General features: G+C 51.9%; 13 protein-coding genes across 13 annotated transcripts; 4 read left to right on the forward strand and 9 right to left on the reverse strand.

Moving 5' to 3' along the window:
• Window positions 1-382: 382 nt before the first annotated feature.
• Window positions 383-776, forward strand: TrAtP1_004538 (uncharacterized protein; the record flags this gene model as incomplete). Its single annotated transcript, XM_066112345.1, has 2 exons — window positions 383-393; window positions 614-776. The coding sequence occupies 2 exons, from the start codon at window positions 383-385 to the stop codon at window positions 774-776; spliced, it is 174 nt and encodes a 57-aa protein (XP_065968428.1).
• A 210-nt stretch (window positions 777-986) lies between these two features.
• Window positions 987-1,978, forward strand: TrAtP1_004539 (uncharacterized protein; the record flags this gene model as incomplete). Its single annotated transcript, XM_014084036.2, has 2 exons — window positions 987-1,725; window positions 1,797-1,978. 2 exons carry the CDS (start codon window positions 987-989, stop codon window positions 1,976-1,978), a joined length of 921 nt encoding a protein of 306 aa, XP_013939511.2.
• A 140-nt stretch (window positions 1,979-2,118) lies between these two features.
• Window positions 2,119-3,235, reverse strand: TrAtP1_004540 (uncharacterized protein). Its single transcript, XM_014083422.2, has 3 exons — window positions 2,933-3,235; window positions 2,503-2,871; window positions 2,119-2,426 (listed from the first exon to the last, which is right to left on the reverse strand). Exons 1-3 carry the CDS (start codon window positions 3,159-3,161, stop codon window positions 2,338-2,340), a joined length of 687 nt encoding a protein of 228 aa, XP_013938897.2. The 5' UTR covers window positions 3,162-3,235; the 3' UTR covers window positions 2,119-2,337.
• Window positions 3,236-3,451: 216 nt separating this feature from the next.
• On the reverse strand, window positions 3,452-4,726 carry TrAtP1_004541 (uncharacterized protein; the record flags this gene model as incomplete). Its single annotated transcript, XM_014084037.2, has 1 exon — window positions 3,452-4,726. The coding sequence occupies one exon, from the start codon at window positions 4,724-4,726 to the stop codon at window positions 3,452-3,454; it is 1,275 nt and encodes a 424-aa protein (XP_013939512.2).
• Window positions 4,727-5,192: 466 nt separating this feature from the next.
• Window positions 5,193-6,461, reverse strand: TrAtP1_004542 (uncharacterized protein; the record flags this gene model as incomplete). Its single annotated transcript, XM_014084038.2, has 4 exons — window positions 5,193-5,325; window positions 5,390-5,616; window positions 5,695-6,294; window positions 6,417-6,461. 4 exons carry the CDS (start codon window positions 6,459-6,461, stop codon window positions 5,193-5,195), a joined length of 1,005 nt encoding a protein of 334 aa, XP_013939513.2.
• A 676-nt stretch (window positions 6,462-7,137) lies between these two features.
• TrAtP1_004543 (uncharacterized protein) lies at window positions 7,138-8,274 on the forward strand (the record flags this gene model as incomplete). The annotated part of the gene is made up of 1 exon (XM_014084039.2): window positions 7,138-8,274. The coding sequence occupies one exon, from the start codon at window positions 7,138-7,140 to the stop codon at window positions 8,272-8,274; it is 1,137 nt and encodes a 378-aa protein (XP_013939514.2).
• A 99-nt stretch (window positions 8,275-8,373) lies between these two features.
• Window positions 8,374-9,204, reverse strand: TrAtP1_004544 (uncharacterized protein; the record flags this gene model as incomplete). The annotated part of the gene is made up of 1 exon (XM_014084040.2): window positions 8,374-9,204. The coding sequence occupies one exon, from the start codon at window positions 9,202-9,204 to the stop codon at window positions 8,374-8,376; it is 831 nt and encodes a 276-aa protein (XP_013939515.2).
• A 447-nt stretch (window positions 9,205-9,651) lies between these two features.
• Window positions 9,652-10,362, reverse strand: TrAtP1_004545 (uncharacterized protein; the record flags this gene model as incomplete). Its single annotated transcript, XM_066112346.1, has 1 exon — window positions 9,652-10,362. The coding sequence occupies one exon, from the start codon at window positions 10,360-10,362 to the stop codon at window positions 9,652-9,654; it is 711 nt and encodes a 236-aa protein (XP_065968429.1).
• Window positions 10,363-10,689: 327 nt separating this feature from the next.
• On the reverse strand, window positions 10,690-11,454 carry TrAtP1_004546 (uncharacterized protein; the record flags this gene model as incomplete). The annotated part of the gene is made up of 2 exons (XM_066112347.1): window positions 10,690-11,075; window positions 11,196-11,454. The coding sequence occupies 2 exons, from the start codon at window positions 11,452-11,454 to the stop codon at window positions 10,690-10,692; spliced, it is 645 nt and encodes a 214-aa protein (XP_065968430.1).
• Window positions 11,455-12,423: 969 nt separating this feature from the next.
• Window positions 12,424-13,787, reverse strand: TrAtP1_004547 (uncharacterized protein). Its single transcript, XM_014083391.2, has one exon. It carries the CDS (start codon window positions 13,671-13,673, stop codon window positions 12,489-12,491), a length of 1,185 nt encoding a protein of 394 aa, XP_013938866.2. The 5' UTR covers window positions 13,674-13,787; the 3' UTR covers window positions 12,424-12,488.
• A 235-nt stretch (window positions 13,788-14,022) lies between these two features.
• TrAtP1_004548 (uncharacterized protein) lies at window positions 14,023-16,602 on the reverse strand. Its single transcript, XM_014083392.2, has 6 exons — window positions 16,376-16,602; window positions 15,310-16,267; window positions 15,149-15,245; window positions 14,816-15,087; window positions 14,417-14,742; window positions 14,023-14,349 (listed from the first exon to the last, which is right to left on the reverse strand). The coding sequence occupies exons 2-6, from the start codon at window positions 16,251-16,253 to the stop codon at window positions 14,231-14,233; spliced, it is 1,758 nt and encodes a 585-aa protein (XP_013938867.2). The 5' UTR covers window positions 16,254-16,267; window positions 16,376-16,602; the 3' UTR covers window positions 14,023-14,230.
• A 40-nt stretch (window positions 16,603-16,642) lies between these two features.
• Window positions 16,643-18,923, reverse strand: TrAtP1_004549 (uncharacterized protein). Its single transcript, XM_014083269.2, has 2 exons — window positions 17,259-18,923; window positions 16,643-17,174 (listed from the first exon to the last, which is right to left on the reverse strand). The coding sequence occupies exons 1-2, from the start codon at window positions 18,617-18,619 to the stop codon at window positions 16,877-16,879; spliced, it is 1,659 nt and encodes a 552-aa protein (XP_013938744.2). The 5' UTR covers window positions 18,620-18,923; the 3' UTR covers window positions 16,643-16,876.
• Window positions 18,924-19,935: 1,012 nt separating this feature from the next.
• On the forward strand, window positions 19,936-21,316 carry TrAtP1_004550 (uncharacterized protein; the record flags this gene model as incomplete). Its single annotated transcript, XM_066112348.1, has 1 exon — window positions 19,936-21,316. The coding sequence occupies exon 1, from the start codon at window positions 20,135-20,137 to the stop codon at window positions 21,314-21,316; it is 1,182 nt and encodes a 393-aa protein (XP_065968431.1). The 5' UTR covers window positions 19,936-20,134.
• Window positions 21,317-23,400: the final 2,084 nt, after the last annotated feature.

The raw sequence follows: 23,400 nt of genomic DNA on the forward strand, positions 1-23,400 counted from the left end.
TTAGCGCTCTGCTGCACTGTACCGCCACAGCGCCAGTAGCTGTAGTAGAGACTAGAGGCTGGCCCACCGCCCCAGATGCCGTCAGCGCCGCCAATCCATCTTGGCCGCCGCAGCTTCGCCACCCACTCGGGCAACCTCTACTGGCCAATATCTGCACTTGTCCCCTGCCTATTGGGCCACTTTGCATCTCCTTTTTTCCCCTTGTCGATGCCCAGTGAGATGGTATCAAGCTGAAAAGGACACACTGGCGAGATCCATTTCCGTTACTTGCAATCTTTTGCTGGGCGGCGGCCGTTGAAGGTTGAAGCTAAGATAGAGAAGTTGAAAGGGTATCACTCTGATGACGACAAGATGAGGAAGACGCTTATCTTGTGCTTTATCCATGGGTTCAAGGTACGTTGCTTTTTGGGAGTTTTTGCTTGTGATGAATGGATGCTCCACCGCTTGTGATGGGAGAGTCTGTGATGGCAGGATGGTATGTATCGTGGGATTGAAGGGTGCGGTTTGGCACAAGGAGGCTATGAGCGAGTGTGATGAAGATGACACCTTGTGGTTGACTGATGGAATGAGATTGAGCTTGATGAGTGATGGATTGACTGACGGGTTATTATAGGGGGGGCGAGTCAACGTTTGGCAACGACTATTCGTTTGTCGAAGACCTACGCACTGCCGTGGCACAGGAGCTGCCCGGCTTCAGCATCAAGGTGCTGGTGTATCCCAAGTATGACACGAGAGGCGACCTGGGCGAGGCCGTGAGCAGATTTCGCAGCTGGTGAGTTGTTACGACATTGCGATTTATTCCATCATCGGGATGGACTGCGCACCTAAACAGAGGACGCTGAAGTAAAGGTAAACGAATCATTGGGCTGACGTTGGGCTGGGGACTCGACAGGCTGGAGAACAAAATCATCGACTATGAAGTGGCCAAGGGAACGGCCTCGCCAACCGTCGAGCCGTCCATTCGCACCATCCTGATTGGCCATTCCATGGGCGGCATCGTCGCCGCAGAGACCGTCATGGGCCTGGCATCGGAGCGGCCCATCTACACCGAGGACGGCATCGACAAGTCGGGCGGCCGCCCCAACTTCAACGGCCTCATGTTCCCGCGCATCCAGGGCGTCTTGGCCTTTGACACGCCGTATCTGGGCATTGCGCCCAGCGTGGTTGCGTACGGCGCCGAGGGCCACTACCAGACGGCGCAGTCGGCGATGGCGCAGCTGGGCTCGGTGTGGAAGATGGTCGGTGGCGGCGGAGGCGATGCTGCTGCCTCATCTTCTTCTTCTGCCCTCACGACGACGGCATCCACGGCTGCCAAGAACGACAGCGGCGGCGGCGGCGGATGGGGATGGGGCAAGATTGCCATGTATGGAGCTGCTGCCAGCGCCGTCGCTGCGGGCAGTGCCGCGGCGTGGATGAACCGCGAGCACATCTCCGTTGGCTGGTCGTGGGTGTCTTCGCATCTCGAGTTTGTAGGTTGTCTGGCCCGGCCCGAGGCTCTCAAGCAGCGCATGGCGTACATGGTGAGGCTGAGCTCGGAGCTCAACATTGGCTACGCGAATGTCTACACGCGGCTGGGCAAGGCCGCGGAGAGCAAGGAGGTCAGCATGGTGGGCACGGTGCTGGGCAAGGACAGGACGTTTTGCGTGGTGCCAAGCAAGCAGCCGTCGGGGAAGTGGATCGACAATGTCAATGACACGGCCAAGGACGAGGTGACGGCGCATGTCAGTACGTTTTGACTCTCTACCGTCTCCCCCTTTTCTTTTCTTTAATGTCTGATGCTAATCATTTGTTATTAGCCATGTTTGAGCCTCAGAATAATCCGGCGTACGGGAAGCTGCTGCAGGATGCCAAGAGTCTGATTGCCATGTGGGTGCAGAGGGATTGGTCTGAAGGCAGCCATGAGCCGCGGTCAAGGTCACAACAGTCGAGGTCTCCGCAGCAGCAGCAGTATCAGCAGCAGCTCCAACGTTTGAGATGATGGAAGATGGCGATGCTGCCATGCCGTCAACATGCGGTTTTAAAGGATATATGATTAAACGGATACAGGTGTTTTGAACTTGGGGGGAACAGGAGAAGGCGATTGATTTTGTGTGTATCTTCTACAATTAGAATTACTACTGTCTGTACCTACTTATGCAATGCACACTCGGTATTTTTGACTATATTTCCGTGCATCATTATATCTTTGTGGTTTATACCATGTCCAATGACAATAACTCGCACTAAACTTAATCAAGTATGCCAGCGATGCGACCTCTTGATAGATTGTGTGCTTCTTTGCCTCCCATTTTGCAGCCATTATTGCCATCTCTTTCTTTCCTTTCCGTATTCTATTATTTATTGTGTCGCCTTCTCGTTCTTGGCCTTTAAGCCGCGCATGACCTTTCTTCGCTGGGCCATCATGTGAGTGTAGAGGATATAAGCGCCTAGTAAAAAAAAAAACCCCCCCGTTTGTTAGAAACTTTTCTCTCCTCTTTGTTTTTCCCTTGATTGATTGCTTACCAGGAACATAGACGGCCAAAACACCATACAAGACATACGGCATCAAGCTCAACGGAGGCTCCGTCGCCGTCGCAGCCGGTCCCACCGCAGCGAGATAGACCAGCGAGCACTCGCTCAGGATGCCAATCGGGTACAGGATGAAGAAGGTGTTGTAGCGCAGCCAGGTGAGGATGCGCGGCGTCAGGCCGGACAGCGTCAGCGCAAAGTAGGTGTAGCGGATGACCTCGGTGACGGACCAGGCGATGAGCATGGAGCTGTAGGTGGGCGACTGGACGGCGAGGTACGGGTAGAGGAAGAGGACGCCCCAGACGAGGAGGAAGCGCGAGGCGACTTGCATGAGGGTTGTGAAGAGGGGCGCGCGGACGACGCCTGGTGGTGATGGTTAGTGTTTTGGATGCGAATTAGAAGATGTTGATGACTGTTGGCTTACCGAAGAGGGAGTGCAGAATCTCCATGGCTGCGGCTGTTTGCGTCCACTTTGTGAATTCGCCGACGTTCAGGTAGACCGACTCTGGGCCCGATTCGACAAGCGACGTGATGGTGCCTTGGAGGACGAGACCCCAGGCGAAGGCGGAGGCGGCATTGTAGAGGATGAGGTAGCCGTTCTTGACGGGGGATGAGGTCGGTTTTGGGGCCGATGCGCTCTTGGAGGGCGCCATGGTATTGATATTTCCGATTGAGTGAATGGGGGAAAAGAAAGATGAAGAGGGAAAGAAGTTGGTGATGCTGCAGGTTGTGGTGGTTTGGATGGGAGTTTTTTTTGGAGCTGCCAGGGGGACAAGTTCCAACGGTTGGGGGTTCCGCTGTGGGGCCTGCCGAGGCGGGGGATCCGCTGGAGATCTGTGTATATCAGATGAGAAAAAGAAGTAAATTCAATATTTCAATTGATGCATGGCTGGCTATTAATTTTAACGTATGGTGTAAGCAAACATATAAAAGGGGTAGGAAATCACTTCCTGCTCTCGATAGTCCCCATATCTTGTGCTTTGTCGCTCTCACCACCAAAACAGCTTAATACTCCCTTGATGCACAACCACAACATGACCAACGCATCGCTCCAGATGATTCTCTTTTTCAAACAAGCCAAGACACCATGTGCCTCCAGAAACAGCCGCAGCTTCTGAATCTCCGAATCGTCTCTCCCAACCTCCACCACGCGGTCCATCTTCCCATCGTCAAAGGCAATGCCCCTCCAAAGTAGAATTCCCAGCTTCCGCGCTGCTCCGGCTTCTCTCAGCAACCCAAGTCTATGATGGTCCATGATTCCATCTCGCCCAATAAAGGACAAAAACTCATCCCAAAAGACCCGACGCAGCTCCTCATGGTCGTCAAAGTATCTGAACCCCCCTTCAGAACAAGGCCTGTCCTCTCCGAGAACTTCCTCCACCCCGTACAGGGCCATCCCAAACGGAAGCCACTCAGCTTCAGCCCAATCAATAAGTCCCGTTAAATGACCGGTCTCGGCATCGACCATCATGTTTCCCGGGAGGAGATCGCCGTGTGTCAGGCCCCAGCTTGATGCCTCGACCCAGTCGAGCTGGGCCTGGGCCTCTGATACGTGCGCGAGCAAGTCTTTTTCTGGCAATCCGTTTAGCAGATTAAGACGCCAGCGCATCGATTTCCCGACTCTCCCCTTAATCATGGAGCCGGCTGGTAGCGTCCCTTGCATTCCCCGTGAGGGCTGCCGTCCGCGAAAGCCGAGCGCAAATATTTTGGCCAGGCCGCTCATCAATCTCCTCTTGAACATCTTGTCGTCATTAGCCCGACATCCCTTCTTCCTTTTTCGAAATTCCGATAAAGGAACTCCTCGTATTCGTTGATGTAGGTAGACATGCATCATCACCGACGGCCTGGCATTCGCACATAGTACTCGTTGTAATGATATTCCTTCTACTTCGCCGAGATATGTAGTCGCCGGAGCAAACTCGCCGTAGATAGACTTGACTTGCCTGCAGGTGTCTATATCCAACATGAACGCTTCCGGTCGAAATTGCAGCAAGTATTCATCTGATATATTCAGCGTATAAGAACAGTAGCCCTGCGTCGCCGCGGGTTTTGCTGCCGAGTCGGGAAACCGTACGCGAGCATACTCATCACATGCGTCTCTAGTTGCTCCGTCAAAGCCGTTGCGAATGAAGAATGCTTCTATTTCTTCGTCGTATGGATATATGTTATTGTTGGCTGTGTAGCTGCCGGCTTTTTGATCATCGCTACTCCAAAACATATTCAAGTGAATGATTTAGATACCGTTGCAAGTCGCAAAACATCTATCACGGCTTGCTAATACTTATACCGTGCAAGTAGCGCCAAGGCAATGGAATGAACATTTTTCAAGACATTTTTTGGATTAGGTAAATGGTGACGGGACGATGAAAGCTCAAAAGGCAGAAACTTATATACCAAATAAATAAGCCTGTAGGATTGCCATCAAAAAGCCACCCCCACATCCAAAACATCCTCGTAGCTCTTCGCACATGACACGACCCCTCTTTAGCTGAGGCTGGACGCGAACACGTTTTCGCCATCATTGGCTTGCCCGGACCTGGTGGGTGCCTGCGGCGAATCCCAGCCCGGGTATTGCAGGGTTCAAGTCATGCCATGCGAGAAGAGCGGGCGTTTTCTTCTCTTTTCTCGCCAAATCAACAAACACGCTTGCTCACCCACACAAACACACATGCCATCCTTTTCCGTTAATATGTTGCAGTGAGTCTCTGGACAAGATAATCGCCGCTGTTTATGCTCTCATACTTCTTCTCTTTCTCCGTTGCATATGTTCCCGGCAGCACTTCGATGAGGTCCTTGAAGTTGGGATTGCAAAAATATCTGCATCTGAGATTAACACTGTACTTTCTCATCAAGCTCATTTGGATGATGGATTCTTGCTTACGCAATGCTGTACCGTGAAGGATACGTCTTGCCTTCCTTTCGTGGGGGCTCAACTACACGATGAATGGTGCTCTTGATCGTATCGTTGCTCCATCTCGCCAGTAAGTCTCCGGCGTTGACAACGATGGTGTTTTCGATGGGAGTTGCGTCGATAAAATTCCCGTTTGGACTCTTGACCTGCAGGCCACCGCGGTTGTCTTGGAAGAGTAACGTGATTGATCCATAATCCTGCATTTAAAAAAAAAAAAACAAAGACGTTAGAGGAAAAAGAGATGTACAGCATGACAGCTTATCCGGGTTTCTTACGCTGTGTTCCCCAGCACGGACTTGGCCCGGGGTGTTGAAAACATCAGACCTGACTTCTGGGTAATGCAGCAGCCGTAGGGTGTTATCGCCAACATCCAGAAATCTGTCAAAAAAGGTTTCTTCAAAGCTCATCCCCATAGCAATAGCCCGCATAACCTCTAGATGCAAAGCTTTGCACTCCTGAAAGAAGCTCTTCATGTCTTCCTTGAAGCCCGTAACTGCGCCTTGTTCCTCGGGCCAGTTGTTCGGGTGGCCGGCCTCATCATCGCGGCCGATTTCAAAGCTCTCTTTCAAGTCCGGGACTGCGCTGCGAATCTTTTCTACTTCCGCAGCGTCATCCAGCTGGCAGACCTTTTCTCGCCCGTGAGCCACATAACCGCGATTGGCCTGTGGAGTAGTCCACTCCAGCGCGGCTTTCTTCTCTAAAGGCTGCGCGAAGAAGTTTGCTGACGTGGCAAAAGCATGTCTCACCGTGTCTTGGGAAATGGAATGGTTTTTGAGATAGATGAAGCCAGCGTCCTGGAAGCCTTTGAGAATGGCCTTGGCCGTCTCCAAGCGTGTGGACGAATCGCCATTCAGGAATCTTGAGAAATCGATGAGCTAGATATGTATAAGTCACAGGTTAGTTCTCAAGTTGTCTGCCCGCTCAGAATCGACAAACGATCTGTGCCCAGGGCACCAAGAGAGAGAAGAAGAAAGAACATGGAGGTGATTTTGCGTACGGGAATGAAAAGTCCGTCTTTGCTCACTGCAGCGTCCGTCGCCATTGTGGCTTGTTTGAGCAAAATGTAATAAGCTTAAAAAGATGCAAGTTGATACACGAATTATCCGATAGGAAGATTCGGGTCTATGTATTGCTACGGGAAGGATTTATGTTGCCAAACTCCAAATCAAAATTAACGCAGAGTTACATGGCTCCCGTCTGATCACACTCTCGTCGGCGGCGCTGCCAACGTCACCAAGCAGCGGGGGATAAGATCGAGCCACCAAGCGTGAGTATCTTGAGCCAGAGTTTGAAGACAGCGATAAGCTGGGGTCGAAAGACGGCAGCTAGCACGCTTAGCCCGGGGCGTGTGCATCGAATGGCGGATCCGGCGGTTTCTGACTGGTGACGGCTGGTGGACCTTTGAGAACTGGTGCGGGGCTTGTGATCTTTAACGCACCGGTGCCCCTCAGTGCTCGTCGAGGTGGTGTTCTGCCGATAATTGATTCGCGTATCAACACATGTGTCGATGTAACGTCCTTGTCGCTACCGAAGCCGCTGAGTGCAAGGCGGCAGCAAACGACAATCCGCGCTACGCGTCCAGCTGCGCGCGGGGGAGATGATTTGAGTCTCAACACCAAACGAGGCTCAAGCTCTTCATCTCCTGCTGAACCCATCTCCACTCCAGATTTTGAGCCGTATTCTGTGAGAATTTGGTTCCTCCTTCTCAGACCTGTGTGATGGCCGCCTCCAAATCGCGCGTCGTGGACATCCACACGCACATGTATCCGCCGTCCTATATCAAGATCCTCGAATCTCGTTCCACGATCCCTCTTGTTCGCTCATTTCCTCAAGCACCAGATCCGCGATTGATACTGCTCGAAGCCGAAGTCAAATCGCTCGAGGAGGCCACCAACAACCCAGAAGCCAAGCTTCCTGGACGGCCACTCACTTCTCACTTTGCATCGCTTGCTCAAAAGGTCCATTTCATGGACACTCACAGCATTGACATTTCAGTCATATCCTTGGCCAACCCATGGCTTGACTTCCTCAGTGCCTCCGAGTCGGGCAAGATGGGCGAATCTGTCAACGAAGAGTTCTCGCGCATGTGCAGCGAGCACCCTGGCCGCTTATTCTTCTTTGCAACTTTACCTCTGACCGCGCCTCTCGAAACGGTGCTGGCCTCGGTATCCCACGTTCAAGGCCTCAAGTACTGCAGAGGCATCATTCTCGGCACTTCGGGCTTGGGCAAGGGGCTCGATGATCCCGCTTTACTTCCTATTTTCGAAGCTGTAGCAGCGGCTCGACTAACCGTCTTCTTGCACCCGCACTATGGGTTGCCCAACGAAGTATGGGGTCCTCGAGCCAGCGCCGAGTATGGCCATGTCCTGCCGCTTGCTCTAGGCTTCCCCATGGAAACTACTATTGCGGTGGCGCGGATGTATCTGTCAGGTGTCTTTGACAAAGTACGAGACTTGAGAATGATCTTGGCCCATAGCGGAGGTACCCTTCCCTTCCTGGCAGGCAGAATTGAAAGCTGTATCATGCACGACGGACAGCTTGTCAAAGAAGGCAAGGCGGGAAAAGGCCGACGAACAATTTGGGAGGTCCTAAAGGAACAATTGTATTTGGACGCCGTCATCTATTCCGAGGTTGGACTGAAAGCAGCAATAGACGCCAGTGGTGCTGATAGATTAATGTTTGGAACTGACCATCCCTTTTTCCCGCCACTTGAAACAGATGAGCAAGGAGAATGGGAGAGTGTGAGTTTGAATGCCGATGCTGTAGCCAAGGCTGTTGGCGAAGGGTCGAAAGAGGCGACGGCAGTCATGGGAGGCAATGCTATAAGCATCCTTCGCCTTGACCAAGATTTTTAATAATCTTAAATCTGGATGTCATCGTTTCATTAAGCCAGGCTGCAGGCCATTAATAGCAAAATAGGCTGATGTGATGCCATCTCTCGTCCGTGAGAATCATTAGATAGCAGCTGTATCTTGTTGAAACTTCATCTCCGCCTCATGGATTCGCTGCCTCGCTTGTCTCATTTCCTTCTCGGCTTCCTCGAGCTCCTGGCCATTCGTCGTATCCAGTTTCTGCAGGTTTCTCACTGCTTGAACAGCTCGCAACTTGTCGCACACCAGTTCCCAGTACATCTTCTTCGCAGTGCCGACATCTACGAGATAATCGCCGGGTACGATAACGGCGCCGTTTGCGGGCCCCGACGGCTTTTTCACGGCGCCTGTGGCCTTTAGAGACTCCTTGACCTGCTTTCTCCTTGCTTTCTCCTCCTTCTTTTCCTTTAGTCGTCGCCTTGCCTCGGCCAAGTCTTCCATTTCCTGCGCCGCTTCAGCCTGTCGCTTCTTCTCTTCTTCATGTATCCGTTGCTCTTCCGCCAGCCGCTCCCGCTCCTTGTTTAACTTTTCCTGATCTCGCTGCTGCTGCTGCTCTTTTTGCTGCCTATGAGCATTTTCGCGAGCTTCCAGATCGTCGGCGAATTTTTTATGCTCCTTGTCCATTGCTTCGCGCTCTTGTTTGCGCAGAAGCTTGGCTTTTAGGGACTGGTCGTATGCAGCGCGAGCATCTGAATCGGACAAAATGTCCCTCGCCCTCTCGAAGAGCTCCCATTTCGAAGCATCAAAATCCTCGCCTCTCTTGTCGGGGTGATACTTTAACGACGCTTTTCTCCAGGCTCTGCGAATGTCCTCTTTGGAGGTGAGAGCATCCACTCCGAGGAGCTCATAAAGATCAATATTTTTGTCCGCATACTCAGTTGCGAACCGCAAGAGGTCCGCCTTGTCGTCGCTCATTGTGAGAGTGTCGACTTTCTCTTGACTGCTATGAAGTGACGCCTTTGTAAAGTAGCGGATATAGAAGGTGTGCTGCTGTCTTTTGAAAAGAAAGATGAATGGATGGAAATGCCTCTGGATGTCTGAATAAAAGAATTATTCGCAAAAAGACGGCATAGAATTCGAGATTTCGAGATGTTGCTGGGGTGGCGTTCCGCTAGCTCATGAGATTTGCGAGTGACAGGCTACAGCGCGCCGTCGCGCCTTGGTTCGATACGTCATCACGTGACAGCCACAGAGCTTATTGCCGTCTACCTATGAAGCCCGGTATTACAACATCATACTTCCAACTATCACTTGGTGGTTTTCAAAAAAATCAAATTCTTTCATGCTGATTCTAATGTCCCAAAGAAAATGCGCCGCGCTACTAAACATATTGATACATCATTGAAGTCACTCCCTTGCAAGTTACGGAGCGGGAATCGTCTTCCCCTGCCAGACAATGTCCTGAGTCTCAGCAAACAGGTAAACATTTGGCGTTCCCGCAGATAGCTGAAGCAAGTACCGTTCATGCGGCCCTAGGGGCTCCTCCACCATGATTCTTTGCTTGGGATCTGCGGGTTCGGAGCTTTTTGGCCCGGCATATTCCCAAATCCACCTCCCTTGCTGCCTCTCAAGCCCAGATTCATCGGGAGGGCCTTGCCACCAGCTCGGGCTCTGAGGGATGGGGTCCTTGTATGTTTCGGTGGTGTGCTTCAATTGCCAGTTTGCCAGTGATGGGCAGGTCCAAACGGCTTTATCATCCAAACCAAGGCCTTTGCAGGCTAGCCTGATCCTCGCAGAGCAGTGAATGCGCTCGTTGGTGTCTTGCAGGAACATGTTGGTCTCGCGGTCCGTTTTGGGGTCAGTTCGCTTATACAAGCCAGGCGTCCTGTTTTCGAAGCCTGCAAGTTTGTATATGAAACTGCCGGCTTTGTTAATGGACCCGAGTGCCCATGGCCTCACTGGCTGATTGCTCGAGTAAATGGGGTCAATAGCCCACTTTGGGCCTCCTTTCTTTGAAGCAGCTTTCTGGTTTTTGTAATAGCTGATGGTGCTCTGTGCGACCCTTTCTAGACATGACAAATCGAACTCGACTCCCACGGATGCCATCTGGTCCATCATCCCTATTGATAACATCAGTCTCTGGCCTTTACTCTTTGCAGCAGGTTCAGCTCTTCAAGGACAAAACTGCTTACATGCAAGTGAGGCATCGGCGGCTTCCTGGTCCGGCCATCCACCACCACAGTTGCCATGATTGCCTGGGAACCAGACCTGCCTCAGCTCAGTCGTCATTTTGTTCTGCGGGAGGCGTTCCCAGACAGCTGGACTGAATGGAGCGCGAGTTTCATCCAAGGCGAGTGCCTGAAAGGCATGCTCTATTCTATCCGATAATGAAGTATCATGCCATCTATATGTGCTGTGTCGGTTAGCTTTCTGCGACGAAATACCCGGAGAGAGTGGGACTTATTCTTTGTTCGCGGGGTGTATGCCTATCTTTTCAAGCCAGGGTATCTTGGGTATGCCTAGACTGCCGACAGTATCCCAGACACAAACAGCCTTGATCTTGATCAAGTCGCCATTCTCTTGGTACACGCGAGTATAACCCAGTTTTTCGAGCCTTTCTCGATATACGGCCGCTGCATTTGGCCCCTTGGGCTTATTGTCAAACGGCTGTCCTGGAAACTCGTCTTTATACCCGTCGTTGTTCCAATTCTCCATATCTTTGAAGATGGGATAAAAGTATTCCAAGCCTTCTCTAGTAAGAAGACCTAGATTACCGACCATGCCGGCAACCGATCGGGCTGTAAAGGCCCCTCTAGAAAACCCAACTAGGAATATCTCGTCGCCGTCTATGTGATTGACGCACAAGTATGAGTACGCATCGCGAACTCGCTATACTCCGCATCTGTCAGCATATGCCCAAGTAAAGAAGAAGCAAATGGATTTTCTCTCTCTTGCCTCAGATAGACCTAGGCCAAATGCGCCGCCTGTAAAGGTATCAATGGCATTACTGCCTGTCCCTACGCCGGATTCATAAGTCATGACTTGCAGTGTGCCATCTTGACATCGCCGCTTGAAGCAACGGCTGATTCGAGTCACGTTTGAGGGCACTTGAAGTGTCGGCTGAGGATTTCCCAGAGTCGGCTCATTATAGCCGTTGTCGCTATTCATCCACGTCCCATCGCAGCAGACAATGAGGCGCTTGTGGACTGGGGGCTGAGAACCCATCAGAACAATCTCTTGAGATTTTACTAAAATCGTGTAAACGCGAGATGAGAGATGCAACAAGAAAATGATCCAAAACTAGTAGACTGCCGACCAGTGTTTTTATAAACACTGCGTAATAACATACACCTCCAAGTGAGGCCGCCTCCCCCCGCATACCCCAGATGTCTGATTCTGATTCACGCCTCCAAGACACCGACGACAGAAGCATGACCACAGCCGCGAGACCAGGTTCACAACAAGCCACTGTTGACGGCGCATGCAATCACCTTGGGTGGTCAGCCCCAAAAACGGTCTCAAGCCCGTTCTTTTTGACGCCTATTTAGCAGCTCCAATGATACCCATGACCCAAGGCCATGGCTAATAACCTAGCGCCGAGGCCAAGACTCAGGCCTTTTCAGAACCAACCACTCAGGTGATCCTCGTCATTTACATCTTTCAGCTCCGGCCCGCTGTGGAGAGCGTCTCCCCAACAAGAGCTTCTTTCAGCCTTACCATGCGCCTGGGATAAGCATCAATATGTAGGGGAAAGCATAATCCTACGTTGGCTGCAGCCACAGTTACAATGTATTTGACGGTCCAACCCCTTTGGGGCGGTACGGCTTACACCACATCAAAATGTTTTTTTACTCTAGCACCCTGGCTTGACTCTTTGCGCTTCTAAAGGGGGGGGTCCAAAACTTGTCTTCTCAGGCAGCCTTTTACAGCTTTGGGTCTTTTTGGTGAGGTCAGCCGGGCTTGTTATTGGCAACGGCACAAGGTGTTGAGGTGGTGAGATTTGATGGCTGCTTTAGTTGCATGTTCTAGGCTGTGCGTGAGCTATTGAAAGTGAAACACGTAAGGCGCAGTGTTAGTAGCCAGTGATGGCTTTCATGCCGCGAAGGAATTGCTTGGTACTAGCTGCTATCATCATTTCATTTAGCGAATCATAATGGAAGAAACCATGCTAGTGAAATTTACATTCCAGAAGGGTAGAGTAAGATGGAGTATTCTTTTCGTCTAAATATCATACACACGTAAAATACACATGGCGAGCATCACCGCTGCGCTTCGTCTAGACCCCGTCTCAACCAGTCCGGAACAAACGCCTTGACCTTGACGCCGCTCTTATTGTCCTCCTCTCCCCATTCCAGCTCAAACTCATCTCCATCTTTAAACGTCGCCGCGGCCTGCTCGCCCGGCAGCACCACGTCCGTCATAATCTCCAGGCGGCACAGCCCCAGGCCAATATTGCCCACTCCCCGAAGCCACTTGCCGGCGCTGCGGCCCCTTTTGCCGGACCGCCCGATGCTGGTCTCGACGGGGATCATGTCTGCCGTCAGGGCCTCGGGGGAGCCGCTCTCGGGATCGTAGTGGAGGCTCGTGGGCGCCGCCTTGTCCTTTTCGTAGATGACGCATGGGAGGATGCGCTTGCGGACGACGCCGCGGTGCTTGGTGCGGATGGTCAGCTCTTGGCCTACGTAGCAGCCCTTGTGGAAGTCGATGCCGTCCATGTGCTCCATGTTGCTCTCGAGCGGCAGGGCTTGCTCTCGCAGGATCTCGTCCTGGCCTTCTGCCACGCCGTGTAGATAGCGCCGGATCGTGTAGGCGTCTTCGCTGGCCTGGTTGATGTCGACTTCGGGTGGCCTTTGGCCTGCGAGCTGGATGATTCTGTATCCTAGACCTGGCGCTCGGGGGTCTTCAAAGACAATCCTGGATTCGTCCGATGCAATGTCGAGCTTCCCGCCAGTGGTATCGTCCCATGCATGCCATACGGCTACTTCGCCCGCATCTACCGGTCGGAGAGCTATCTTGGCCCTGAGCTTGTATCGCTTGATATACTTGGTCAACGCATTGATCTGCGCTGAATCCACCTCGATCAAGAAGCCATTCTCCTCTTGCGTCGCGCCTCGAACCGGATAGATGAAGACATCATGGAGCACCCTCCCCGTGGCATTCAAAAATCCCGTATAAAAGGCATCGGTCCGAGGCTCGCCCTTGTTCGACACCACGTTGGCCGTGATGATGCCCTGCAGAAACTTGGCCGCGTCGGGACCGGATACCGAGAGCAGCTGCCTCGAGGACAGGGCAGCCAGGCCTGAGGACGGTGGCCGAGCCGGCGTGGCTATCGAGCTGGCGAATCGGCCGCGCTGCTGCTTGCAGTTGCGGCAGACGAAATTGGGAGAAAAGTCATTGAGCAACGAACGCCTCGCGAGGCTTCGCACTATCGGTATCGGGGCCATCGGCGGGTATGTTTTTTGTATGCTTAAAGAGAGATGTTCGATATCATGGAGCCGCGAAGGCCTATTGAAAGTGGATAAGCTCTTGACGAAACCCTTTTGACAGGCATAGAAGAGAAAGAAAAAAAAAAAAAAAAAGAGCTAGAAAGAGCTCTGGCAGCTGATGACGCAGTGAAGGTGGGAAGATCGGAGACCGAAACCGCCTGAAGCCGAAAAATCAGGTAGCTGTGATCGGATGGTGGGGAACGTGGAGCGGTGGGGATACCCGGGCCCTTGGACCGAGCACAGCCGCTCTATGTGACTTACAAGTACACAAAAAAATGACAAATGATTTTGGTAGAATGGATGCCGGTTGAAAGAAGAATTGATGAATTATTGACAAAGTGAGGCCGTGATACTTGAGTCAGTCACCTTATGGCGGGTGAAAAGTCTTACAAGCGTTCTTCAACGAATCAAGGCATTGAAAGGAACGCATGAGCTTGGGTAACAGTTCACGGCCTCAGTCTGCTCAAACCTGATGCTGGATAGTTCATATATACTCATGATACACATTATATGTTTTATTCAGTTACCCCCCTATTACCATTGGTTTCATGAGAATACCTCAAAGGCCGAGGGCCGCACATGGCCTCGGAAGCAGTCGTGATTTCTTGCGCCTCCAAGATACTCAAGTAGACGTCTAGCTATGCAGTCAGCAAGCTGAAATATCATGATATATGAGGATAGTCCCCTAGTCATATACATACTAGCCATCTTCCATCTAGTAGCAATATCTCGCAACAGGTCCTTAAAGAGCGATATATGCTCAGCTGCGATGCTATCAGGAGCTCCTTGTCCCATCCTAATCAGAAGCAATGCTGCCTGATACGATACGTGGGCTAAAAATGGAGTTGCGACCAGCACGGAAGTGGTATCTACCATCTGATCTCGAAAGCCTTGACAAGTTGTAGCAATGTAGTCCAGAGATGATAGAGTCTCCTCCCAGGTGTCTGTCGCTGAGACGATGTTGGGTACATCGCTCATGTTATTGCTATTTACTCGCCATTGATACTCTTGAAGAAGGAATATAGTACTGCCAAAGGTCATCAGAAGTCAGCGCGCCTTGCTCACATAGCTCGATGCTCGATGCTGGGTCCACTGCTTACCTAGAGCAAATAGATAGTTGGGGACAGAAGCCGGCGCATATCCTCAGCTCTCTAGCATCAGCTTCGGCATTTGAAACAGTCATTAATGCAAACAACGTTCGTCTTAATTGAGCCATCTGCTGGCTTCTCTCGATTGCGCTTTGTTGGTTATCCGGGCTCACAAGGTCGAGAGCCTGGCTGAGCATATAGGTGGCCTGCCCAAACCGGGAAAACATGCCCATTTCGAGAGTAAATGCTTGGGATATGGTGTAAAAGTCGCTCACTTTAAGCGTCTAACAGTCAGTTAGGTCGAATTATACGCAACAGGCTGGTGGAAAGGCGGGCAAATCTTACGCCGTCGTCCCACAACTTGTCATCAACCGGAAGCAAGTCGTCAAACGTCGGAGTCTTGGTTGCGAGCGACCTGCCAGGTTTACAGATGTTCAAAAATCTGTAAATTTAGTCACATAAAATTCGAATGCTCCGTATATACGATGTATTGTAATTGGACTTACCGATCCAAGAAGAGAATGATCCACCAGGCACGTCTTCGTTCTTCAACTTCAGACAGTGTGCGAGAATTCCCATAGCCACCAGATGTATCGTCGTCTCTCAGCTGATCGACACCAATTGCTGTGGCATACCGCGCGCAAGAGCCAACTGTTAGATACGCGGCAGGGTATATAGCTTGCCCAAGCTCGTAAAGCGCAATCAAGATGCCCGCTTGGAGAATTCGCAGTGAAAAGACACCAGAGGCCTCCATCTCAAAGTGTAATCTCTTAGCATTGTGATACAAAGTTTTAGCATCGAGCGTCCCCGTGGCGGAGCCAAGGTCGGGCTCGCAACAAAGCTGCATGCATATGATGAGCAGACTGAGTTCGCTTCGGCGTTGTGATAGGGGATTCAACATGTGCGCAAAGAATCCCCTTTTCGAGATGACAGGCATCCACCAGTGGATCGAGTCGAAGAAATGATAGGCGATGCTCCGGATGCGAGAAGAATCATTTTGGAATGGCGTCAGCTTTGCTGGAATCGAGAGATGGATCTGCGGCAGCTCAAGCTGTGCCTGCTGGAAAATGTGTGGTGCGATAAAGTACAACGCAGTGGCCGAAGTGGTGTTCTCTGAGGCTGTAGGGGATTCGAGGCTCACAAAGGGAGTACCAAAATGAGAGCCTTGGCCATCAGCTCGACTATCCGAGCTTGAAACATTCACACTGGAGCTTGAAACATTGTTTGGTGTAGCTGCAGCGGCCAATCGGCTTTCGGATCGAGTCTGTATCGGTCTCCGACGAGTCTGACGACTCCGACGACGCGAGAGGTAGACGCATTCGACCCCCTTTCGAGAGCACAGCTCACAGCTCGGCAACACGCGGTCACATCGCCGCTTGCCTTTTCTACAGGGCTCGCATGCAAGTTGAGAATAACTCACCGGCCCTTGACCCCCAGATGGAGATGCCATGCTATGAGGCCACTCTGTATCATGTCCCCGTCAGATCAGCCGTATAACATGCGGATAAGTCTTCTTCGGATTGCCGCCGGCGTCATTGCGGGACTCACATGCTGAGGGATTATTAAACGTACGCAAGCCAGGATGTCTGGGTTTACAGTAGCTGAGTCCTGCGGTGGTCAGCTGCGTCGCAGTGATTTCCTCGTTTGACGACTGGACTTTCAACCAAAGTGTACGGTAGGATGCAGCAAGTTGCGGACATGCGGAAGTTCCGCATAGGCTACCCAGCAATGGATAGCTGTTGGTTACTGAATGGGGCTTCTCTGTCAGGTCTGGTAGCGCGCCATAAATGTCAGCGCTACTTGACGCGGGTCTCCAAGAAGGGACTGAGCCAAACTCTCGATATACCTACGATGGGATCTCTTTAGAAATTCTCTGCACATGGTACATGTATTTAAGGTTAACCATCTAGCATGGCGCTAGCATACGGCTATGCATGGCACAATGTGGCGTTGATGGCGAGCATCATGGTTTAGGATCTTGGTACCTGTTTGTTATGTACATGTATCATGATGTCCGATTTTGGTATTTGGACAGACTATAAATTGAAAACACATCAATGCTAAAATACAATACTAAACAGCTGGCGCAGTGGCCCGCTTACGACTTCGCTTCCATGAGACAAGCATAAACAACATTGTCAGGACCATTCCGAATCCTGCCAAACTCACGGCAAAGTACAACGCTGCCCTGTATCCTCGAAGTAAATCACTCCCGTTACGGTTAAGATGAGTCTCAATGGTTCCTGCAAAACCCAGGCTTATAGAGATGGAATAGTTGATCGCCGTTGCAATGAGCGACGCCGCAAGGCCTTGGTGCTCGGGCGGCATCGAGTTACTCAACAGGATGCATCCTGCGGGAAACGACATGTCCCTAAATTATCAAGTTAGCGTTTCCCCTTCAAGTCATATTCAAGTTCCCTTGCAGGAGATTCGGGAATGTTTTTGCTCCACATACATGCCAAAAGGGTAGATGAGCGTCATTACAAAGGTCTGCGCCCAGTATGTCTGGTCCATGGGAAGTGTGGCTATCAGCGTGCTGCCAATAAGGAATCCGCTCATTGCCATGAACATGATTACGCTCGGCGATACACGGCTGAGCAAGTATGCCGTCGTGAGGCCTGCGACAACGCCCATGACTGGCGCCGCGGACCATTTCGCAATTGCCAGCAGCGGTGAATCGCCTTTGATGATTTCCATGATCTGGTAGTAGTAGTAGAGTCCGATACCAAAGCTGGCCCATCCTGCCACAATGCAGCTCAGAGTCCAGCCAAGGTCGCCCGTGAAGATGGAAGTCGGCAGTAGCGGGAATTTCGCCTTGCGCTCCACGAATGCAAACACGCCGAGGGACAGAAATCCGATGATGAGAAGGATGTAAGTATATGGGTCTTGCCATCCGACAATCGGCGCCTGGTTCCACGAGAAGTTGATGAACAGGAGGCCGGTGATGCCAAAGAAGGCACCCGGGAGATCAATCTTGTCAACAAAGTCAAATCTGCGTCCCGTGTTCAAGGCACTGCTCGATCCCGCCGGGGGATCCAGCGCTCTTGGGATCACAAAAAAGCCTGCGACGGCAAGGGCCCAGCAGTAGACTGCCATGATCCAATAAGACCAAGGCCACCATGCCCGCTCTGCCAACAGCGCGATAAACACACCCGCGACATTGAAGCCAGCCGGCGCAGTCGCTCCAAAGAGACTAAAGACCAATTCTTTCCGCCGGCCTGGAGGATAAGTCCGCCCCAAGATGGCAACCGCATTCGGCAGCACCAGTCCAGTTCCAATGCCCTGAAATGCGCGGCAAACGATAAAAAACGTCGGTGTTGATGCATAGACGCCAAACCCAGCCAGCAGAGACCACAATCCGTACCATAAGAAGCCGGTGACGAAAAGCCGCCTGTGTCCATACAAATCGCCGAGCCGGCCAGCGACGAGAATGAGCGTTCCGCTGGTCAGAGAATAAGCGGCCGCAAACCAGCTCAGCTGTCCATCCTGCACATTCTCCCAGCTTTTGCCAATGATGTGCGCAGGAATGATGGAGATGGCGAGGCCCGTCTGCGCGAGGAACTGCGCCATGGACACGACAAAGAGGAAGCAGGCCTCGTGAAGCAGCGACTCGGGCCTCTTGGCCATTGAGTGCGTCGAGATGGCGCGCGAAATCCGGCGGTTGATTGCATTTTCGTCGTTGTCGTTGTCGTCGGCCTCGGCCTCGACCTCGAATTCAAGCTCGTCCCGGTTGCTGCCTTTGTCCGACCCCAGCGTCGACGTCAACGGAGGGCTCTCCAGCGGAATGTCTTCATGTTCCTTGTTGACGAGCGCCATCTTCGTGTTCCGCGCTGCTGGCGCTCGGCGGAGTGAAGATGACGGACTGCAAGGTAGGCATGGCGGTTAATCAGCGAGGGCCCCTGGCTCTTATAGAGAACCCTCGGGCGATGTATAAGGAATTGGTAACGCCTGGCCGGGCCCGTTTCTTGGTGGAGCGGACCGCTTGGCCCTACGGCCGGTAGTTGGCCAGGACTACGGCCGCCATGCGGCAAAACGGGTTAATTTGGGCAGTGTCTCCGCCTGTGATTTGACAATTGGAGTTCATCTGGTGCTAGCATCTGCTGTTGTCCGGGTCGCGTCAGGGCCACCGCATGAACCCAGCTCGGGTTAGCCAGCCATGTACCGACGCCTTTTCGGCGCTTTGTACTTGCGCAAAACATCAACGATATCTTTGGTACGGGATACATTCATCCCACCTTCTGCATGTATCTCGATTAATCAGCCTTACTACCAGCAGATAGCCTATCAAACCGTATATTCGCTGGCAATTATAAATGCTCTGCCCCCGCAGTTGATTCCCTCAGCCGAATCTGGCATGCCGCAGCGAGCATGTGTATCCGGCGTGTATCCGAGTTGCTCGCTGCCAGTGGGCGTGGGGGCTGCGGATTCTTGAAGCGGACTCTTGATGCGGGTGCGGCATCCGCAGCGGACGTTTTCCATACCCAACTCGACTTCAACCCGTGTTAGTGACCTCGGCCACATCCAACATTGCCAATTTGATAATTACTATAAGGCTTCAAGATTATTAATCGTTGAGTGGCGATACAGTAGAGTGCGTAAGAGCGTAGGGACCAATGTAGACAAAGCCCCCTCGTATATGCTAGCCTGCAGCTCTACAAGCTTAATCAGACCTTATGAAGCTGCAACTAAAAGCTATTAGAATAGAATACTGCCGTTCAGAAATACTATCTCGTCCTCGACTCTCCTAAAGTTTTTCATATCATGCACTAAGAATTAGTAAAGCACTATCAATTTGACATTCGAAAGGCGCAGACCCCTGAGACTTACATGTGAGACTTCAACTTTTCGCTCTGTCCCACCAGAACGTAGCTTGTTCACTAGATCTTGTCAGCTTCAAGCCTGTTTGGTAGCATGGCAAATAGTTAGAATAGCTAGCTTCATAGTGTCACGGGCTTATACTCGGAAGAGTTGTACGTCCGCGAGCTAGGCGGCCTGATCATGTTGAGTATTCAGGGTTATGCTTTAAATGGAATACGCGGGCATGAGAAGTCCTGGTTGGCGTCTGAAACTATAAGAACAGGACTTGACAAAACTTTCCAGCAGTCTTGAGTCTAGCTGAGCTGACTTGCGCAGCTCCCCATAGCTGTGTTAATACTCGGGCAAAGAGTTGGTCTGCGACTAGAATTGACACCTTTCTCCCCTTCTTTTTGATAAATCATTATTGATTTCTTCTCGTCGATTTCCATCTCCCAGGCTCTTGGCATTGGCAGACTTGCATGTCAATGTCGATTACAAACGAGTATTACAACTCTTAATCAGTCAGCCGTAGCCATGGACATGCCAGCAGCAAACTCAGTTCTCTTCTGCCCATTGAAGATCGGCAATGTAACCATCTCCAGCCGAATTGTCATGGCACCTATGGCGAGACTTCGAAACTGCAGGCAGCACGTTCCCTTAGTCCCCATGGTGCCAACGTATTTCGCCGAGCGCGCCAGCTATCCGGGGACACTTGTCATTTCCGAGATGACCATCATATCGCCCCGCGCCTGTGGCTACCCGCACCTTCCAGGGATCTGGACGAATGACCAAGTTGCGGCCTGGAAAGCGGTCACGGCCGCCGTCCATGCCCAGGGATCACGAATCTATCTTCAGATCGGGGCTCTTGGCCGCGTTGCGCATCCTCTTGTGCTTGAGGAAGACGTGGCTCTGTTTGGTTTGCAAAAAGACGCGATCCGATTTGCTGCCCCAAGCTCGATACCATGCGGTAAAGGGCATCCTATTCCGGCGGAATTAACAACGGGAGAAATCAAAGCCCTGATAAAAGACTTTGCCACAGCGGCACGGCGGGCCGTGGATGATGCCGGCTTTGATGGCGTCGAGGTCCACGGCGGCTATGGCTATCTCATCGACCAGTTTATCCAAGACACAGCCAACCAGCGGACAGACTCCTACGGTGGCAGCGTTGAGAACCGTTCTCGTTTTGCAGTCGAGGTTATGCGCGCGGTTGTCGATGCTGTAGGCGCGGAGCGGTCCGCAATTCGTCTATCGCCATGGTGCTCCTGGCAGGGCATGGGGATGAGCGATCCCATGCCGCAGTTCATCTATCTCGTCCAGCAGCTCCGTAATTTGAAACTCTCATATCTGCATCTTGTTGAGCCTTATGCAGCTTCTTATACCAACGACACACTCGCCTTATACGGCGATAGTAACGATATTCTCATTCGCATGTGGGGGAAAACAAGCCCAGTCATTTTGAATCATGGATTCGATGCATTGAGCGCCTGCAAGGCCATTGAGAAATACATCGGCGTAGTGGACATTGCCGTGGCCATGGGCGCACCTTTTATCTCGAATCCTGATCTGATCTATCGCATCAAGAAGGGTATCCCACTTATGCCTCCGGATCGATCCAAGTCGTTCTCAGTGATGGACCCGGACGGCTACATTACGTACCCCTTTTCAGATGAGTGGGAGGCCGAACAAGAGGCCCGGCGACGGGGGAACAAGGCTTAGCATAAACAATTCGTCGACGATGGAGTTTTTCTCATTGTGGTAGAGCTAGAGATGTTGGGGAACAGTGATGTGGTAATCAATACAGAAGAGTTACAAATCTTTGTCATCTTGTCTGTTAGAGCGATCATAGCGCTACACCAACGGCAGTTGAAGCAAGCGGTTAGTGCAGTGTGAAATGCCGAGTAGTATTTGGTCTTAAGTAGTATCCGTAAAGCGGTATCAGTCATCAGCATGCATGTAGGAACTCGCGAATCTCGACCTACAGCGTCAAGGGCAAGGCCAATATGCCACCTGGCCAAGACGGGAGATCGCTTTGCCCAGTCGCAGTCTTATTTTTCGCAACAACGGACGTCCTTTTCTGATTTGGGAAAATCTGGTAGAGTTTGGTATAGTCACAGAAAGGCCTTGTCCCGAATAATCTACGCTTTAGACTGCTGAACTTATCGTGTCTAGGATCTATCTAGGCATGATAGAGTCAGTATCCGAAGATGCCGAGGGATAAACAAGCGCGTCGGCTGCCTTTCACGAATGAATCCAACCAGCTTTAGCTCTTCACACGATAGGGGACTCAACCCTACGGACCGAGGATGATCCGTGAGCCAACGGCAGTCGCTTGCGCTGCATGAGAGGAAGCAATTGCCGTCCTGAAAATCGCCGCAGTGCAGTAGTAGCTCGAACGCTAAGGCTGGTTCTCCAATAGTTCGGATGATGCCGTCGCTTTCATTTGTTAATCTTATTAATGAGAGGCGAGGGAAGATGAAATTCCCAATCAGGAATCGAGGACCGTCCAACGACTGGCTAGTTTCCAGACGATTCAAACCATACAAGCCCAAAACAGCCATGCCTATCAGCCTCAAACTTACTTAGTAATCTGCACGAATACGCGAGGAATCCCCAACGCAATGGTCATCTCGTAGCATATCTTGCTGTTGCTCCGTAAAACCCGCAAATTGAAGAATTGCCAAAGAAATGTCGCAGATAGCGGTCAGTTGAGGCTTAACAACTAAAATGACTGACACCCAGGGCGGTGTCTGAAGGTGCTCCGATTATTAGTGGCTCTGGTTCCTGGGTCCAAGATACGAGGAGATAGAGCTAGCGGTAAGCGAGCCACAGCTAATCTCAAGTCACGTGTCGGTCCAGGAGAGCCGCACGTTGTGGCGAAAGCGCCACCGTAGAATCTAGACCTGTTGAAACCTTGAAATCCAAAGCAATACTGGTGACCGAGTGACTTCGCAATGATGCAGGCACACACGCAAGTCAACCGTCACCGCTTCCAGACCTTCATTTCGTCCAGGCCTCGCTTCCCCAGGTTGTGAAACTCCGCAGCCCCGTAAGCTGGGGAAATAGCCTTTGCGGGGGACGACCGGAAGGTGGTATTTTGCAGCTGCATCGTGATTATTCGCAGGCTCGTGGTATGATTCTTGACACATCCGGTTCCGGGATATGGGGCATTCATCTGGCAACTCCAACTTGTTCCGATGTGGCGCTGAATAGTGCGGGGAGAGGTCTCCCTGACACGTCCCAGCTCGCCTCCGTGCAATTCCGTCACGACGCACGAATACGGCCTATTCGCATGTTCATCCGGCTGATTACCTACTACTGGCTGTCACTTGCTGCTCCATCAGGGTGAGCGCTTGTCAAAATCTCGTGGGAAATGTCGGAGGCAAACCTAGCTGCAGAGGCTGAGAAATGGAGCAGAATGTCCAGCACATAGGAAAAGTGGCGCCCTAGCGCGTGCCTGGCGTGGAGAAGCCAAGGAAGGCCCGGGAGAACCTGCACAGAAGGGAAAATCGCCGCCGCTGACCTTGACTCGGAGGGTTTTGGGGAGAGGCGTTTGAGGCTTTTGGAGGCTTGGGGCAGCCATTGAGCGACCAGATCTGGCCAAGGCTTTCGTCAGCGGGATCTACGGCATTGGCCCAAAGCAGGCTGTGGCACACGTCAAAGTTTTCCAAGGCCAGGCACGCTGCGCCAAATCGAAGGATCGAAGAATGGCGCGCGTGAAGGCTTGTTCATGAGAAAGGCAATTGACGCTGTGCGCAGAGCCTGGGCTGGACCCGAACGAACCTGCATCCATCGCATGATCC

The sequence above is a fragment of the Trichoderma atroviride genome, chromosome 2 (genome assembly GCF_020647795.1).
Source record: "Trichoderma atroviride chromosome 2, complete sequence".
Classification (NCBI taxonomy): Eukaryota; Fungi; Ascomycota; class Sordariomycetes; order Hypocreales; family Hypocreaceae; genus Trichoderma; species Trichoderma atroviride.

Bases quoted from the DNA above. Each gene is read 5' to 3' on its own strand.
- TrAtP1_004540 (XM_014083422.2), bottom strand. From the start codon at position 3,161: ATGGCGCCCTCCAAGAGCGCATCGGCCCCAAAACCGACCTCATCCCCC. The intron at 2,872-2,932 runs GTAAGCCAACAG...CATCACCACCAG, and splicing joins GATTCTGCACTCCCTCTTCG to GCGTCGTCCGCGCGCCCCTC. The intron at 2,427-2,502 runs GTAAGCAATCAA...TTTTTTTACTAG, and splicing joins TTTGGCCGTCTATGTTCCTG to GCGCTTATATCCTCTACACT.
- TrAtP1_004547 (XM_014083391.2), bottom strand. From the start codon at position 13,673: ATGGCCCCGATACCGATAGTGCGAAGCCTCGCGAGGCGTTCGTTGCTC.
- TrAtP1_004548 (XM_014083392.2), bottom strand. From the start codon at position 16,253: ATGGCATCTCCATCTGGGGGTCAAGGGCCGGTGAGTTATTCTCAACTT. The intron at 15,246-15,309 runs GTAAGTCCAATT...CTAAATTTACAG, and splicing joins ATCATTCTCTTCTTGGATCG to ATTTTTGAACATCTGTAAAC. The intron at 14,743-14,815 runs GTAAGCAGTGGA...GACCTTTGGCAG, and splicing joins CAACTATCTATTTGCTCTAG to TACTATATTCCTTCTTCAAG.
- TrAtP1_004549 (XM_014083269.2), bottom strand. From the start codon at position 18,619: ATGGCGCTCGTCAACAAGGAACATGAAGACATTCCGCTGGAGAGCCCT. The intron at 17,175-17,258 runs GTATGTGGAGCA...TTGATAATTTAG, and splicing joins CTCATCTACCCTTTTGGCAT to GGACATGTCGTTTCCCGCAG.